Source organism: Pyxicephalus adspersus, chromosome 3 (assembly GCF_032062135.1).
Source record: "Pyxicephalus adspersus chromosome 3, UCB_Pads_2.0, whole genome shotgun sequence".
NCBI lineage: Eukaryota > Metazoa > Chordata > Amphibia > Anura > Pyxicephalidae > Pyxicephalus > Pyxicephalus adspersus.
In genome coordinates, this window is record NC_092860.1 from 63,347,403 (window position 1) to 63,367,039 (window position 19,637).

General features: G+C 38.0%; 1 protein-coding gene across 2 annotated transcripts in view; it reads right to left on the reverse strand.

The window, feature by feature from the left end:
- Window positions 1-2,411: 2,411 nt before the first annotated feature.
- The window catches only part of LOC140326387 (uncharacterized), a 116,637-nt gene continuing 99,411 nt past the window's right edge, over window positions 2,412-19,637 (reverse strand). For both annotated transcript variants that reach the window (XM_072404929.1, XM_072404931.1), the window contains 2 exons: window positions 12,290-12,387; window positions 2,412-3,843 (listed from right to left, as the gene is read on the reverse strand). In XM_072404929.1, the coding sequence (XP_072261030.1) occupies window positions 3,518-3,843; window positions 12,290-12,387 (424 nt within the window). In that variant the 3' untranslated portion in view covers window positions 2,412-3,517. The remainder of the gene's footprint in view (window positions 3,844-12,289; window positions 12,388-19,637) is intronic.

Consider the following 19,637-nt stretch of genomic DNA (forward strand, 5'->3'; position numbering starts at 1 on the left):
CTCGCCGGCGCAAGCGCTGTTTTGGAGGAATTTGAAAGCAGCAATAGCGATTTGGAGTCCCTTGTGGAATCGAGCGATAGCGATTCACCAGGAAATTTCTCATCGGACAGCGAAAGTGAACTGAGCGACGATTCTGAACCTGTGCGCACATGGTGTCCTATTGACCTTGATGCGGACCAGGCAGCACCGCCAAGATTTCCATTTACCGGCGTACCTGGGGTGAAAATTGAGGCTGAATGCAAACGACCCCCTGGCATACCTGAAGTTGTTTTTGACCGATGAAGTTATCTAAAAAATTGTTGCGGAGACAAACAGGTAAGCCACTCTTGTGTTTGCTAACTTTTTGAAATTTTTTGCCAACATGTGTGCTGCTCTGTGTTAACTTTTTTAATTTTTTGCTAATTTTTTTTTGCCAACATGTGTGCTGCTCTGTGCTAACTTTTTGAAATTTTTTGCTAATTTTTTTTGCCAACATGCGTGCTGCTCTGTGCTAACTTATTGAAATTTTGTGCTAATTTTTTTTTGCCAACATGTGTGCTGCTCTGTGCTTTTTAAAATTTTTTGCTAGTTTTTTTTTTTTTTTTTATGCAAACATATATGCTGCTCTGTGTTTGCTAACATATTACTTGCCACCTTCACACTTTAAAAGAACATATCCTAAAATACTTTTTTTTAATTTGTTTTTTTCAGGTACGCTGGACAACAACAAGGTGCTCCACACCTGAGGTTTGCAAGAAGCAGAAAGTGGGAACCTGTGACCAAGGATGACATTTGGTTATTTTTGGCCTTGGTGATCCTGCAGGGAGTTGTGGGCAAACCCATGCAGAAGTGGTACTGGTCCAAGAACAAAATGATTGCCACTCCATTCTTTGGCACAGTCATGCCAGAATACCGCTTTTCCCTCATCATGAAGTACCTGCACTTTGCAAACAATGAAGAATTTGATGAGACTACCCATCCTGCACCAAGACTCAAGAAAATTTGGGAAGTGTCTCAGATGATTCTACAAAATTTCCAGCAAACCTATGTGCCAGAAAGAGATGTTAGCATTGACGAAAGCCTAATGGCTTACAAGGGGAGGCTCAGCTGGGTGCAGTACATTGTGTCAAAGAGGGCACGATTTGGCGTAAAAACCTACATGCTGTGTGAATCCTCATCTGGAATACGATACTGTACACTGGAAAAGGGACACAGTTCAACCCCAGATACAGCCATTTATGGATTGGCAACATCTTCAGTGCTATCCCTCATTGAGCCATTGCTAGGTCAGGGCTATTGTGTCATAACTGACAATTTCTACACATCTCTTGAGCTTTATGACTTTCTTCTACAACACAGAACAGATGCGTATGGAACCCTTAGGGCTAACCGGCGCAACCTGCCAGCACTGTTTGCAAAAGGGAAGCTGAAGACAGGAGAAATTGTTACCTGGCAGAAAGGAAAGATGATGGCCCTGAGATGGCGTGACAAGAAAGATGTGTGTCTGATGAGTACTGTCCATGATGACTCCACCATTCTGGTACACACAAAACGTGGGAAAGAAGTGATGAAGCCACAGGTGGTGATTGACTACAACAACACCATGGGAGGTGTAGACAGAGCTGACCAAGCCATGACATTCCACCCAGTGATGAGGAAACAGCAAAGGAAGTACTACAAGAAGATTTTCAGGCATCTTGTTGAGCAGTGCCTATGGAATGCCTACGTTCTGTACAAAAAAAAAAAAAATCAGAGACCTATGAATCATTCAGACTTCATTTTGCAAGTTTCTGAATCTATAGCCAAGAACCACCAAACACCATCAGTGGCTATGAATAGACCTGGACGTCGTGCTTCGACCTTTGTCAACCCAGTACGCCTTACCGGTCGTCACTTCGTTGAATACATCCCACCAACCCAGAAAAAGGCAGCACCTACAAGGATGTGCGTGGTTTGCTGTTCAAAGACCGATGACAGAGGAAGGAAGAAACGCAAAGAAACCAGGTTCTACTGTCCTGACTGTGATGTTGGGCTTTGTGCAGCACTCTGCTTTAAAATCCTCCACACCTGGGATGTCTGCTAAAAATGTAAATATTTTTTTTTTCTAAAATCTGCATTTATTTTATCCTAATATTTATCAATAATATTGCAACCTTGTTTGGAAAATTTCAGTTAGACATTTTTGATAAAAACATTTTTTTTTGATAAATTACACTGTTGTGGTCTATTATTTCATTATTTTTTAATAATGATTTAAAATTATGTATTATATTATAATTTATGAATATAATATAATAAATAAATATAATTAATATACCCAGGAGTTAATCCTAAGAATTACAGGCCTACAATATTAACAAAAATTTCTATGCAAAAAAAAATAGGATCACTTTTTGCATCAAAAAACTGACAGAATTAGAACGCTAGGGGGGTTAAACAAAATACAAAAATTTTTTTTTATTTATTTATTGTTTTTTAACAAGTGGCTATAAAGTAGTAGCATAGCATGCATAAAAATCAGGAACAGGAACTTTACCAGCTTCAAAATATGAACCACATTCTTTGGTAGTTTTAAAACAAAAACAAAGCTTAACTACATGAACAAAAACAAAAGCTGGAAAACCTAAAACAGTTTATATATTAAAATCCAATTACTTATTACAATTATATTATAATCGAAAACTAACTCAATGTAGTGTTGTTCTAAGAAACAGAATTGCTTCTGCCAGATCCTCTTTCATAGACGCTCTTAAATTTGACTTTTAAAGCTGAAAGTAGTCCTTCAACACTTGGGTGGGTGGCATTGCTGTTATGGTTCTAGCCACATAACTAATAATCTCGGGATCAACAAGGATGGCTTCTTCTACAGTCAGTTTCGATGAGCGATCACACTTTTCTACTTCTTTTAATTCTTTAAAAAACTCCTGCTGGAATCTCTTTATTTGGACGTTTTCTGGCCGTTTATCTTTCAAGCATATGCAACGTCGATTTACTGTTGAAAGTTCCATTTTGTCCAAGTAGGAATCAAAGTTCAATTCTTCATTTGAAGAGGATGATCCTGAGTCACCAGTGTTTATAGCTTCATCCAGTGGTGGTGTTCCAAGTAGTAATCGCTTCATGCGAACTGCTACATCATAGAGGGCCTTTTTTGCAGTATCAGTCTGGTCATTGCTCAACAAAATTTGGCTCATTGGATCAACAAAAATAGCAGCTAACAAGATTTGATTATCCAGTAAGAGATTCTCTCTTTTCTTCACTGAAGATACAATGCCATCAGCTATTAACCCTCCACTTTTGTTCAGGCACTATATCAAGCTCTTCCATTTACCAGGTGTTAAATCTTCAGATTGCAAACTCTTGGAACAGTAAAGGGGTTAGTAAGCAGATTGTCTAGTGCTTTTACTTGTGTTCACTGGCTTTTAGTTAATAAATCATATTTATTGTCCAGTTCTTCAAGAAAGTCTTTTAGTTCAAGCAAACGCTTTACCATCAAATAAGTGCTTCCCCAGCGTGTTGTTTGATCCAAAATGGCTCCTTTTCATGCACGTCTTTTCAAAATGGCATCTGTTTTAGGGGCCCTGGCTGTAACAGTTACTTGCCTCAATTTGCAAATTAGAGTAGCTGCATGACAACCTTTCAATCCATCTCTTATTGCAGGTTGCAGATTATGAACAGCACAACGCATATGTTGAATAGTAGTACGCTTAGATGCTTCTTCAACAATGTTATCCAAAATGTCACTATTCTCTTCCCTTTCACTTTCTCCAATTCTTGCAGAACTGTCTTCCTTTAATATCTGTCTGTCATTTTCTTCATCTACTTTATTCATTTTCTCAATTGTGCTCAACATATTAGAAGCATTATCTGTCACAATACATAGAATCTGTTACTTTTTCATTTCAAAATCTTCTAGAACATCCTCCACTAACTTCTGAAGATAGTCATTGGCGTGATGTGCCTGGGTGTCCTTTTCTCCCAAGGTTCACATTATTGTTTTAATGTTTTTATCAACAAATCTCACATTATTAGCAAAAAAATTGACTTGTGTGCACGCATTCATTTTTTATGAAGACAAAATGTCCCTTCAGACCTTTCCGTAGTTCTTTTTTACATTAAGCCTCTTCAATTTTAGGTTACCTTATACTTTCTCGTACTTTAAACGTTTTTTATCCCAGAAATAGATGGAATATTTTCTCATTCACAACTTCTAACACTTTAGAATGAAAACACTGCAAGTGTCTTTTCAAATTTGATGCTCTTGTAGGTGCATTTTTGTTAGACCCACTGAAACTGCTAATTTTTACATCACACTGTTTTTCACCATCATCTTCAAGAATACATTGGCACACATAAGGTTTCCCATCACTTGATAATGTAAAGTGCTCATAAACAGCAGACTTAATCATGTTTGTTGACAGATTTTTTGCATTGTGAATGGGGTGCAGCTTTTACTACAATATAAATATATTATACTAACTAGAATATTCTTTGATTTAAATACAAACATACACATTGTCCTTGTAAACATACATACAACATGGCAGTATACACACCAATAAGCTATAGCCCTGCACCAAACTTGGACATATTTTTGTCCTATACAGAAAAACATGCACAAACATATATGCTATACAAACAATGCAGACCCTAATTTTTACTCAGAAACATACACACAATATGCACTATACACAAACATTCATACATTCCTGCACCATACACACATACATACACATAGCCCAGCAGTTTTATCCAGAAACATGCACACAGCCTTCCATCATAGTACACACAAGCAGCCATCCAGTTTTAAAATAAACATGAACATTTACAGTTGAATCCAAAAAGCTGTTCTTCTAAGCTCTGTTAGCAGACAGAGGAAGTTGAGCAGACGCTGCTGCCTTAATCGTTGTTTGCTGATCTTCTGGTGAAGACAGGGCAGTGGGAGGTGCCAGGGGGGGCACCTAACTAACTTTCTAGTATTAGGTGGTGTGCAAAATGATGTTAAAGTTCAGCCCCGGATGGGAGCATATATGGAGAGTGCAGACAGGACACCTGAACACACATCAGGCCATAGCACTCACCTACAACTTATATCATTACACGTGTTTACACTCAAATGAACTTGTTAAACACATTATATGTGAAATAAAATTAAAACACTTTTTGTAATGTACATAATCCAGATTACAATAATGTGAATGTCAGGTTGTATAATAGCTCAGCTGAACTTCACACTAATAGAAATACAACAATGGACTGGCCTTTATTCTTACATCAGAGAAATCCTTAATTATGACTATTGTTTGTGAAATAGGACATTTGAACTTGCTGTTTTTTTCTTAATATAATTTAAATTTAACAGAAGTTGGAAAAAAAAAAACAAAATTGTCCCTAACTCCTCGACTCCGACTCCACAGCCCTGCTCACCAGGCACACATCAGAGGGCACTTTATTTCCCTAGCTACTAAACTCAATAAACAAATGTCCCACCTAATAGGCCAAAAACAACAGAAGCTGTTCCTGTTGCAGAAAAAGCAAAAGCAATGCCCACAGGAAGACTTAAGAGGACAAATAGAAGCACTCCGTACAGAACTAAATTTTTGTTTCATGACTAAAGTGGAGAACTCCCTGAGGTCGACGAGGCATAGGTTTTTTTTTTAATTGGGGGGATAAACCAGGACAATAATGTGCTCATTAGTGAAATTCCCAAACCTGGTAAGGACCATACTGAAGTTTCTAAATATAGACCCATTTCCTTGATCAACTGTGATTTAAAAGTTATGACCAAAATATTATCCTTGAGATTTACTTCTTGGACCAATACATACCCCCTGACCAGGTAGGATTCTTACATAATCGTCAAGCCCCTGATCAGACCAGTCGATAACAACAATTGGCTTAATCTCAGCCATCCTTGGAAATTGGGATGGAAGTACAAAAAGGGAAGCTATGCTGCTAAAATTGGACCTACACAAAGTCTTTGACAGTGTGTCCTGGGACTATTTGATGACCCTACTGAGAAAAATGGTATTTGGACTTGGCATTCCTAAGGATGCTAGCCTCTTTATATTCTACATGCACAGCAAGAACATTGATCAAGGGCTATCATTTGCCTCTGATATACAACATTTCAGGTTTGAAAATAAATAGATATGTTTATTTATACATAGCTCTCAATGTTTTGTTCCCCACACCTCTGGTAACCCAACTTCAAGAAAATTATGATTTTAAGTGAAACACAAAAGCTATAACCTACTTACAGGGAGTACAAATTACTCCCTCATTTTAAACACTTTACAAAACTAACTCATCGTTTTGCACAATAGCTAGGGATTTGTAGAGATGGCATGTTTCTCCACCATTTTGGTTAGGCAGAATAGCGACAATTAAAATGAATATCCTGATTACTATACTTATTTCAGACATTGCCCATAGCAATACCTAGGATGATACAAAATAAGTTACCTAGGTTTATATGTGGCAACAACCAACAACGAATTATTGCGACAACATTGTACACCCCCAAGAGGCTGGGAGGACTGGGAGTACCAAAATCACCTTATACCATAGGGCTGCTCAAATAGCAGTACTCTTGTCACACCCTAGACCACAATAGACTGATTTGGAGGCCATGTCATGTCCCTCAATATGAATAGAAGCCCTATGTGTGTACTGGCTAAGAAGATACCTGAAATCCTTTGCCACTCCCATCTGCAGGATAAATTTACTCCTCCGTCAACTGAATTGTTTTGATACTACCAAAATAGATCTTTCATAGAAACTAAACAGCCTTTGAAAAATCATGTTGCTTAATTACAGAAGCTAAAGGAAGAATATCTGCATTTTACAGCACACTCTTTCCCAAGCCAAAATGCTCTTTTACATGACACAATGGGAATCAGATCTAGAAGTAAAGTGGTGTGTTGAGGATTGGCAGTGTCACTCAACACTTCACTCATCAAAGCTAACTATAAAGTCTCACTACGGTGGTATATGGTGCCTGTCCAGATCCATTCAAATATTTCGCCAATATGTTAGAGGATGCAGAAAAATTGGCACCCTTTATCATGTCTGGTGGAGGTGTCCTAGATTACAGAGATTCTGGATCAGAATCTATAACTGTCACAGATCTCTGCAGGACCAGGGGACCTGTGCCCCCTTTAGTATCACCCACCTTGCATTCCCCTGCTGCCAGCTCCAGCTCTGCTCAGGAATTCCAGTCTTTGTTTACTTCCTGGTCCAGGTCATATGACTCCCTGTCAGCTGCCCCTTTGGCTCAGAGGACTTGAGGAGCAGCTCACAGTACAACATCTTCACCCTTAGAGGCTCTGGTGAAGATCGAGCTGTTGCTTAGACTCTGCGCGCCATGCACGTCTCCACCGACTGGGCTTGTGACACAGAGGGTCCACCCCTGTGTAGCCGTAACAAAAACCTCATCTATTAAATTACACAAGTTAATATACCGAAACACGCAGAGAGTGCTCTCTTTCTAATCTAGAAAATTCAGTACCTAGACAATTCATAGTTACATAGTAGGTAAGGTTAAAAAAAAAACATAAGTCCATCAAGTTCAACCACTGGGGAAGAAAACATATCCCAGATATAAAACCCTATAAGACATAGTGCAGAGGAAGGCAAAAAAAAAAAACACTGGTACAATTTGCTTCAACAGGGGAAAAAAATTCCTTCCTGATTCCATGAGGCAATCAGATGTATCCTGGATCAACAGTCACTGGTATTTTTACTTTAAAGCCTTAATATCCAGGTATATTCTGTGCTTCTAGAAAAAAATCCAGCTTTTTCTTAAAGCAATCTATAGTAGTTGCTGAAACTACTTCATGAGGGAATCAATTCCACATTTTCACCGAAAACCTTACAGTGAAGAATTCCTTCCTTATTTGGAGCTTAAACTTCTTTTCCTCCAGATGCAAAGAGTGCCCTCTTGTTCTTTGTACTGATCTCAAAGTGAATATTGGGGAAAAGAGTTTTCTATATGGACCATTTATATATTTATACAGGGTGATCATATCCCCCCTTTAAACCTCTCTCAAGAGAGAATATGTTCAGTCCAGCTAATCTCTCCTCATAGCTGAGCTCCATCCTTTTTATTATTAGTTTAGTTGCCCTTCTCTGAACTCTCTCCAATTTCACAATGTCCTTTTTGTGAACTGGTGCCCATAACTGGACTGCATATTGCAGATGTAGTGTGACCAATGCTTTGTACAGGGGCAGGATTATGTCTCGATCTCTGCAGTCTATTCCTCTTTTATTACAAGAAAGTACTTTGCTAGCTTTAGATATTGCAGCTTGGCATTGCATGCTGTTAATAAATCTATGATCTATCAGATTTAATGCTAGAAAAGTTCACTAGACTAGATAAATGCATCTCATATCACAATTGCCTGCTATTGGAAAGCCTCTGCTATCCCACTTGACTCCATAAAACACAAACTCAATTGGAAAATGACCAATGACAAACTGACCTGCACCCATCAGCGGAAGTATATGAAAAAAATTTGCAAAACCTCGGACCTCTGGATTGAGTTTAGTAATTAGTACTAATCTCATGAGTGGAACCTTCTTTATTTACTCCCTTCCCCCTTAGCCCACACTTTACTTTTGCCCCCAATGTGGTACCCCTTAATGTTTCCAGACTTGATGATGGTTGTAAGTGAAACCTATAGCATTATATGATTTTTGATTTAATTGTGGCACACAGCTAACCTGAATGTGAAACACTTTTATGACTTTGCATTTTGTATGATTGTGTCGCTATTGTTATGGGAGACTGCTTTTCATGTACTGTTCTGTTAAATTACATAGCTTAACAAAAAAAATGTTTTCACTTGACAAAGTTTTTTTCAATATGTTTAGTGTATTCTGCTGAATCCAGAAATGACATCAGTTTTATTGAATTGGCTCTAGTTCCTGAGATACAGGAATCAAAATAGACGATTTTACCAACAACAAATGTTAACACAGCATATTAATATCAATCTTTATTTACACGGATGTTTTGCATTTTATATATTCAATGGAGCATTATTTTCATGAAACTTTCATTGCTTTTTATTCATACATTTTCTTTTTTTTTTTTACACAAATGTGAGTTGTATAAATGACCCTAATGTATTTTGCTAGATTTGTGGTGAATATTCCCAGCAAAAACAGAGAATAAACATTATAGAATTTGTAAAACAAGCATACCTTGCATATTTTGGTATGAAACTAGGGTACCAAGATAAGTATTGGGCTCCCCATATAGTATGCAAAACTTATGTAGAGTGTCTACGTCAGTGGAAAATGGAAAACTGAAATGTTTGAAATTTGGTGTACCTATGGTATGGCGAGAGCCCAAAAATCATCACAATGATTGTTATTTTTGTGTTGTGAATGTTAAAGGTTTAAATTGTTACAAGAAAAACAAGTGGGAGTACCCTGATTTGGAATCAGCAAGACGACATGTGCTGCATGGTGCTGATGTTCCCACGCCAGTGTTCAGTATTCTCCCTGATATTTCTGTATCTGACATGGAGGATATATGGGGTTTGGAGTCTAATCCAGGAGTTAGCAGTGGAAGTGAATATGAAGGAAGTGTTTCATCAAACCAGCAGTTCTCCCAAGAAGGGCTCAATTATTTAATATGTGACCTAAATCTGTCAAAACAAGCATCTGAACTGTTAGCATCCAGGCTAAAAGAAAAGAACTGTCTGGGACTGGAAGTAAAAATAACGGTTTATAGTACATAAGAGGTGACAATCCTACCATATTTCAGTGAAGATGGAGACTTTTTGTACTGTTGTAACATCCCTGGACTACTAGCCAATAAAGGAGTACCAGAATACCGAGCAGAAGACTGGCGGCTTTTGATAGACAGTTCCACTCAAAGTTTGAATTCTGTTTTACTGCATAATGGCAACTGCTATGCATCAATTCCAATTGGTCACTCAACAAAACTTAAAGAAGGATATGAAAATATCAAAAAGGTCTTACAAAAGCTTTGCTATCATAAACATTAATGGTCCATATGTGTTGATTTACAAATGGTGACTTTCCTACCTGGACAGCACAGTGGATACACAAAGTACCCACGTTTCATATGCTTGTGGGATAGTAGAGCAAAGTAGGATCACTGAAAAAAAGTGACATGGCCTCAAAAAGAAAACATGAAAAAAGGTGCAGGGAACATCATTAACTAGCCAGTGGTTGACAAAGAAAATATCATTCTCCCTCCACTACACATAAAGTTGGGATTAATGAAGCAATTTGTTAGAGTTCTGAACAAGGACGGTAATTGCTTCAAATACATTTGTACATTCTTCCCTGGATTGAGTACTGAAAAATTAAAAGCAGGAATCTTTGATGGACCCCAGATTTGGAAACTGATAAATGATTCAAATTTCACAAGTTACATGACTGATACTGAAGCTTCTGTCTGGCACAGTTATGTCATGGTTGTCAAGAACTTCTTGGGTAACCATAAAGCACAAAATTATGAAGAACTGGTACAAAACTTTCTCTTCAATTTTAAAAATGTGGTGGCTAATATGAGCATAAAGGTACACTATCTCCATAGCCATTTGCAAAAATTTCCTGATAACTTTGGCAATCTCAGTGAGGAACAAGGGGAGAGGTTCCATCAAGATATAAAGTTGATGGTAGAAAGGTATCAGGGCAGTTAGATAGACACATGATGGCAGACTACTGCTGGAGCCTTCAACGTGATTGTCCTGATCATCAGCATTAAGGGAAATCATTCAAAGTTTTTCAATTACTTCCTTGTGATTAGTTCTGTAAATATACTGAATATAGAATATATTGACATAAGTATTTCAAAAATTTAATTTTGTATACATAGGATATCTAGTTTAGTTTCGCAAAATTTTCATGTTTCATTCGTTAATTATTGAGGTCATTATTTCAAAAACTAGAGCCAATCTAGCAAAACCAATACCCTATTTGGAATCTGTGCATCAAACATACCCTAAAAATTGCTTTAATCTGTTTGGCAAGAAAATGTTTGTTGACCAGTGTTATTATTGTAATACCTTTTTTGAAAAAATCTCAAATCTTTGAAATAAAAATTGTGGGTTAGCATTAAGAAGATCCATTATCTGTTATCCCAATGGAGACAGTTGTGTGGGCCCCAACAAATGCCACATCCCCACTCTTCAAACATCCCTTTATAGGAAACTTTTTAACAGTGTTCTCCAAATACTTTCAATCTCAATTCTTTTCTCTGTATCCTTCTCTCTTATCCCCAATGACAATTGTGTCATCTTCTCCTCCCCTCTGAAATCCCTGAATTTGCATCTATTGCATTTATCCTAGCTCCTTATAAGGTACACCGTCTTACATCTATAAAATTATTTCATCTGGACAGTCTCTCAATGTGCCTCAATTTGTTTATAAATGGGAATGTGATCTCAATATTCACAGTCCCAGCAAGAGCTTGCTCTTTATTTCAGTCATAAAGCCTCCTTCTGCAACACGTATCAAGAACCTAACTATAAACGACTAACACATTGGTATAGAATGTCTATTAATCTGTAAAGGATAACATATATATATATATATATATATATATATATATATATATATATTCAATCCAACTTTATGGAGATGCAACCCTGGGTACCCTACGTTGCATTTTCGGGAGCGGTTTATCTTCGGAAGTGGTATAGTGGACCTAATTTTCAGACTGACTGAGACCGTCATTTGTGAGAGACCTGAGCTGATCCTTTAACACATCCTTACATGTCTTTAAAGAACAAAAATTTCTGCTACGTCATTTGTTAAATGCAGTAAAAGCATGTATCCCAGCTTGTTGAAAATGGACTAATTAAAAATGGTTGTACCATGTATCTGACATTTATTTTATGCAAGAATTGATGGTGTCTGGGGGTATGAGCACAAAGAGATTTATGCAGATCTGGTTCTATTGGAATCATTTCTGCACTACCCCGAATTATAGCTTGATACTTCCTCAATTTCACTATCGCCTTTTACAGCCCACTTCAGACATTGAGGCGACTTCTCCCAAATTTCAAATATTTGATCTCTTAGATAATTTTTTATCCCCCCTCCCCAGTTGGGCTCAGCAGATGTAATAAATAATCTGAATATTCCATTGAAGAATGCAAATGCAACAATATCTGATAAGCATGCAAGAAGTGGATGTGGTTTGTTGCTGTGGGAGGCAACAATGCAGCTAAAAGTGTAACAAATTACTAAAAATTAAGACTGTATCACCCCTTTATAAATTACATTACAAAATGTTATTTTTACATTTATTTCAGGTCATTATACGTACCTTGTCCAGTAGTTTTTGATATCACAACCTGTGAGGAGGTTGAGTTTGATTTCTTAATTGCACTAAAATCTGGGACGTCTTTATATGCTTGTTTTTCTCTAGAAAAAAAATAATTTGGTGGTTAGGAGATATATTTAATACTGTAAAACATGTATTAATTAGTAGTTGAACTAATCTATATATCTAATGACTCACTTATGCCAAGCCTATGATTAGCTAAACTAGTAGGTTGAATGGCTATCAAACAGCATTTCACATGTAAATACAATACACTTTTGTTGATAAAAAGTTCTTGTCACAATACCAGTCGGTTCCCACTGCGCACCCTGCTAGACCGTCCTACTGCATCCCGCACCTGTCTTCCCTGTCAAGCTGCCAAATGCAGCACAGAGCATGAAGCACTCTCTTGTCTCACATGTCTGTGGGGACTCTTGCTCACACCGACACAGCCCAGGAAAGAGGAGCTCCTTAAATGAGAATAGGCTATTTTAGCCCCAGCAGTAATGGTTGCTATAACTTTGCACCACCTACCTTGACACCCTGCATTGTTTTTTTGCAATTACTGACCTGACCTGTGCCTGGACTCTGACCACCTCTGCCTGCCCTGACCTGTGCCTGGATTCTGACAACATCTGCCTGCCGCCTGCCCTGACCTATGTTCCGAATTTGACCATGTCTGCACTGTCGCCTACCCTGACCTGTGCCTGAATCCCGACTACATATGTCTGCTGCTTGCACTAACCCTTACTTGGCCCGGGCCACATTCTTGTGCCACCTGTCTCCACACCAAGGCCGCTCCAGCCCCCCTGCTCAGGTAGGGTAACCTGGTGGTATTCAGCAGCAAAGAGCCTGGTGGCCTCTAGGCTATCGTCCCCTCACCCCTTGCAGGGTGCCCTGGTGAAGACTTGGTGTTGGTTTGCACTCCACACCTCGGGCCATTCAGCACTGTATGCCTTTAGAGATCCTGACAAAATCACAGCCATCATGTCGGCTTTTGGAGACAGATTGCCTCTTGAGGAACTGTACCGATGATCTAGATTTTAATAAAGAATCCAAAACCCTCAGGGAAAGACTACTCCTGAGAGGTTATAGTAAAAAAATAACCTAAAAGAGCATACCATAAGGCAAAAACATTGAAACGCCATGATCTGATTTTCCTGAACATCCACATTGTAAGGGTGATTACCACAACAACCACAACATCCTATCGAACATGCTTTCCAAGTATTGGCATTCTACTAGGTGATCCAAACACGGCAAAATTTCTACCACAAAAACATAGTATTACGTTCTGAAAGACTCTTACTAAAAGATACTCTGGTGTCTAGTCATTACTGTGAACCTTTACCCACAGACACACAAAAGACACCACCGGGTAGGGGCATGGCCGGAAGCCGACCAAGATGGATGTCTTCTGTTAGGGCTGCTGAGCAGGCACATCCACCGGGTAGGAAACCAATCCTCACAAACTGGCATTTTTTTTCTTCCTTTGACTTCCCATATTTCAGAGCAGAGATGGGTAAACGGAAAGGCTCTGGTGCTCCGAGGAAACTAACAGATTTTTTTAACAATGCGGAGTCCCAGCACAGCCAAGATGGCGTCCAGTGCCTCACCACTCTCTGCCACGCGGCATCCTTGGGCAATCTATCAGAACTCACCCGTGATTCACAATCTCCTAGGACAGAAAGGAGGTGTAACAGGACATCACAATCCTCCTCATCAGGTAACAGCCTAGCAAAAGCGAAATTGAAATTATCTAACATAGACGACATACAAAGTAGGCACAGCTTAGATAATGATATAATAAAGGCAATGATATAACAAATGTGTTGACACCGGATCCAATTGATACATACCCTACTTCGGATCAGCCTGTATCTGAAACAAAACTTAAAGATATTCTTGTCTCTCTAAGAAGCTCACTGCACAATCACTTTTTAAGTCTTTCAACAGCTCAAGGGTGATCTACAAGAAGTAGGGGACAGAGTCAGCCATATTAAAAATAAAATGGGAGAGTATGTCTCAGCCCACAATGAGCTAGTGGATTCTCATAAAGAGGTTCATGAAAATCTTCAACAAGTCCAACTGAAACTTGCAGACCTAGAAAATAGGTCTTGCAGGAATAATACCAAATTTAGGGGCATTGCTGAAAATATCCCTGCAACAGAATTGACTGCCTATGTAAAACAGTTGATTTCTATAGTGATTCCAAACACAGCAATATACAAGCTTATCATTGATAGAGCTCACAGACTACCTAAACCAGCACACCTACTTGAAAAGGTACCCAGCAATGTCAGTGCTAAGGAAGAAATAGAAAGTAAACTACTATCACAGATAGAAAAAGCAGCAACAAGTGGAAGTGTTTTAATCATGGGAGACTTCAACTACCCTGACATTGACTGGAGTAATGGCACTACAGGAACAGCAAAAGGAAGGAAGTTTGTGAATTTAAGACAAAATAATTTTATGGTACAGTTTATAGAAGCCCCAACTAGAAATTATACTCTGCTGGTCCTATTTCTTTCTAACAATGCAGAGCTTATAACAAATGTGCAAATAAAAGAGAATCTGGGTAGCAGTGATCATACTATGATTTCATTTAATGTAATCTGTAAACAGGAAGCAAAACAGGAAAGAAAAACATTTAATTTTAGGAGAGCAAATTTTCCAATATTAAGGGCGGCTCTCTGTGACTTGGACTGGGAGACAATATTGTCCTCAAACAACACAGAACAGAAATGGGAATGTTTCAAGTCTGTTCTACAAAGGAAAACTGAAAAATATATTTCAATGGGTAATACATTTAGGAGGCTAAAATTAAAACCTATGTGGCTCATAGCTGATGTTAAAAAAGCCAGAAGGAACAAGAAAGGGCATTCCAAAAATATAAAAATGAAGGATCACCTTCATCATTTGAAACCTTTAAAGAATATAACAAAAGATGTAAAAGGGGGATAAAAAGTGCAAAATCTCAAAACGAAAGACAGATTGCAAAGGAAAGTAAGGCAAACCCCTAAACGTTGTTCAAATATATTAATAGCAAAAAGATCAGATCTGAGCATGTAGGCCCCTAAAGGATGTCGCTGGGTTGATAACTGGGGCTAAAGACAAGGCAGATTTACTAAACACTTTTTTTAGCTCTCTGTACACGAAGGAAAATGGCAGAGCTCAAGTCCAAATTTATAATAGCAATGCCACTGCCTAAAAACAGCTGGGGAAAATTAAGGTTGACAAAGCACCAGGACCTAATGGATTACATTCATGTGTCCTCAAAGAGCTTAGCTCTGGTTTTTCAAAGCCATTATTTCTAATTTTTAGAGACTCTTTAGTCATTGGCAAGGTACAGATGGATTGGCATAAGGCCAATGTGGTTCCTATCTTCAAAAAGGGAGCAAAGTCATTACCAGATAACTACAGACCCGTTAGTTTAACGCCCATGGTTGGAAAGGTCTTAGAGAGTTTGATAAAGAACCACATAAAGGAGTTTGTGCTAGAAATTAATATTATAAGTGATAGTCAGCATGGCTTCACGAAAGACAGAAGTTGTCAAACAAATTTACTCTCTTTTTATGAGGGAGTAAGTAAACAGGTAGACAGTGGAATAGCAGTTGATAAAGTGTATTTGGACATTGCTAAAGCATTTGACACTGTACCCCACAGACGGTTAATATGCAAGTTACGGTCGATAGGTTTAGAAAAGTCAATCTGTAAATGGATAGAGAACTGGCCTAAAGATCGCATCCAGAGAGTTGTAATAATGATTCATACTCTGAATGGTCTAAGGTTTTTAGTTATGTACCCCAGGGTTCAGTGTTGGGACCTTCACTGTTTAACATCTTTATAAATGATATAGAGTTTGGGATTAAAAGTACCATTTCTGTGTTTGCAGATGACACCAAACTATGTAATGGAATTAAGTCCATACAGGATGTCTATAATCTACAAGCAGACCTGGATGTACTGTTTGATTGGGCAGCCAAGTGGCAAATGATATTTAATATAGATAAATGTAAAAGTATGCACTTGGGAACTAACAACATGCATGCCTCATACTGTCTAGGGGAAATACATTTGGGGGAGTCAGAAATTGAAAAGGATCTGGGGTTCTAGTAGATCATAGACTTAATAACAGCATGCAATGCCAAGCTGCAATATCTAAAGCTAGTAAAGTAATGGTAATGGAAAAAAAGGTGTTTCAATAGCTGTTAGTTCCGATGTGGCTTTCTCTCCTATTCATGTTGAACTGGATCAGCAAGGAAGAGATATTGTTCTGGTGGCTTCAATAAATAATAGTATTCGAACCATATTCAATATATATATACCTAATGATCACCCTATTGCCTTTGTAAAGAAAGTTCTCAAAAAGGCGCGGAATGTTCAACCAGGTTTACTACTTATTCCTGGGGACTTCAATTGTATCCCATGTTCTGCTCTAGAAACCTCTAACAAAATAGTTAGTCAGATCTACCCTTTCTTAATTATTACATCAGGAAGATTTGTTCAATGTATGGAGATGTTTACATTCAGAAGAACAAAACTTTACTTTTTTTTAACACCACACCAATCTTACTCTAGGATTGACTTGTTCCTTGTGGATAAATCGACCCTTCAGTCGGTTACATCAGCAGAGATATACAATATTACTTGGTCTGACCATGTACCTGTTGAGATCTCTATACAAGAGGATATTAATATCACCCCTGTAAAGCTCTGGAGAAATAATTCTTTGTTGTTCACTCCGACAATCAACAACCAGATTTTATCTCATCTCAAAGAATTTTTCAAATTTAAGGACACTAAAGCAAATGACCCTATGGTTTTTCCCATGAAGCGTATATGAGGGATATTTTGATATACCTTGCCTCTAGAGAGAAAAAAGGAGATCCAAACAAATGTATTTGTTACTAGATAGAATTAAACAGTTGGAATCTATTCATACATCCAATCTTACTGTCTCTCTCTGAGGAACTTTTCAAATGTAGGTCTGATTTAGGACTACTTCTGATTGCCAATCAAGAAATATTGTACAAGCATTTAAAATTTAAGTACTATAGCCAGGCAAATAAAGCTGGAAAACTATTAGCTAACCAGCTGAAAACTAAACTAAGAATAGATTGGCTTACCTGCATCACCCCAGTACCTAAACTAAAATACCTAACCCACAAGGTATATCAAACACGTTTAAATATCATTACCATTCTTTGTTCAATGTAAAAGATGAAGTCAATACTATACAGCCCACTCAAGCTACTGAAGAAACCTTTTTAAATTCTGTTAACCTACCTAAATTATCACCTGACTAATTAAACAAACTCAAAATTTTTTTATTTAAATCTCTCTCACTGAACAAATTTCCTGGTATGGATGGTTTTTCACCTGAATATTACAAATCTTACAATCAGATTTTTAGTCCTTACCTAGCCAGAATATGTGGTAACGCCATGTTTTTGGGAACCTTTCCAAGTGAGATGTTGAAGGCAGTTATAGTCACACTACCTAAACCGGGCAAAGATATATCCCATGTACAAAATTTTAAGCATATATCTTTATTAAACACTGATATAAAAATCTATGCTAAGATCATTGCTTTAAGACTACCTTTACTTATTAACCTCCTGGGCGGTTAATTTCTGTCTGGATTTATGTATGTATGTATGTAAATGTATTTTACATTGTAGACCTGTAATTCTTAAGCATAACTCACCTAAATATGTCCAATATTTAATTCATATAATAATAAACTTTAAATAAAAAACACAAAAATATGTTAAAACAAGGGTGCATAAAGAATTCAAAAATACTAAAACCTTTAATATAACTGTACAGTAGCATATATATATATATATATATATATATATATATATATATATATATAAAAATGATTACTTTGTATTGGATTGGATTTGTATTGGATTAAATACAAAATAATTTGAAAATCCCGCCACGCTCCCTCGCACACCAACGCTCCCTCGTGCACCAACGTCACCGTGAACTGCCAGGGAATGCCAGCGCAATCACCAGGGGACGGATAGAAGAAGGAGGACGCCGCCAGAGGGTGAGATCAGACAGGCAGGACACTGGAGGACGCCGATGGGACCAGGTAAGTCTTTATTTTTTATTTTTTTAGCTATACCGAGTGTGGCTCGGGGTTGTATGCTTAACTTACTTCAATACTCTGAAATTCATAAGCTCCAATCAGCATTTCTCACTTTAGATGCCAAAAAAGCGTTTGATCGCCTACCCTGGGGATATCTTAGAGAAAAGCCAATCCTTTGGATTTAAAGACCTAAATGTATCAGCCATTATGGTTTTGTACACTCCACCTACAACATTTACTCCTAATATGCTTTCTCCAATGTTTTCCATATCCAATGGAACCAGGCAGGGTTGCCCATTGTCCCCTGTCTTGTTCTAATTGGCTATGGAACCTCTGGCTCAAAAAATTAGATCTAATGAGTGTATCAAAGGAATTTAACATTTTGATACTAGTATTTCATCTGTATTACAAGGTAATTTACCAAAAAGTTTCCTTTTATCTGGGTTCCAAATGCTATCCCATATTTTCAGTTTTATTTTATCCTAGCACACATCTAGATAATGTTTTACCTCTTCTTAACCCCCCCTAGCGGTAATCCTGAGTGTGACTCGGGGTGGATTTACCATGCAAAAAGCAGTAATCCCAAGTCACCTTGGGGATCACATAAAAAAAAAACACTTACCTTGTTCTGTTATCGCCCCCCGACATCCTGCTGGTCCCTGCAGTTCTTTCGGACACATCTTCTTTCTTCCATCTTCTCCCGGCATGTGCAGAGACAATCTCCAGGGTTTTCCGGTGACATTGGTGCACGCGTCCGTGCAGACGGGAGGAGCAGCAGGAAATTCAAATAATTTTGTATTAGATTCAATACAAAATAGTTGAATTAAGCAAAATAAAGGAAGAGGAGGAGGGAGAGAAGGGGGAGGGGAACGGCATTGCAGGCCAGATTGAATAAAGGCCAGACTTAACACAGTAGGGAACACAGAGCAATAATTCAATGATATCCTCTGCATTCAAAACAGATCGTCGGCATTATCAGCCGCACTGTATACTGAAAGGTACGCTTGAGTAGTGGTATACTGTATCCAATAGAACCAAGTATTTCGGAATTTATCTGTTCTACCGTCCCGGCTGTTAATAAGGTCTTCCATTGCCATAATGTCATTTACTCTTCTAAACCATTGTAACAAGGTGGGAGGAGAGGATTGTTTCCACAGGACTGGAATACAGGCCTTAGCAGCATTTAAAACATGTTTGAGTGAAGAAGCATGGTATTTCTTTTTAGACCAATCATTCAAATGTAAAAGG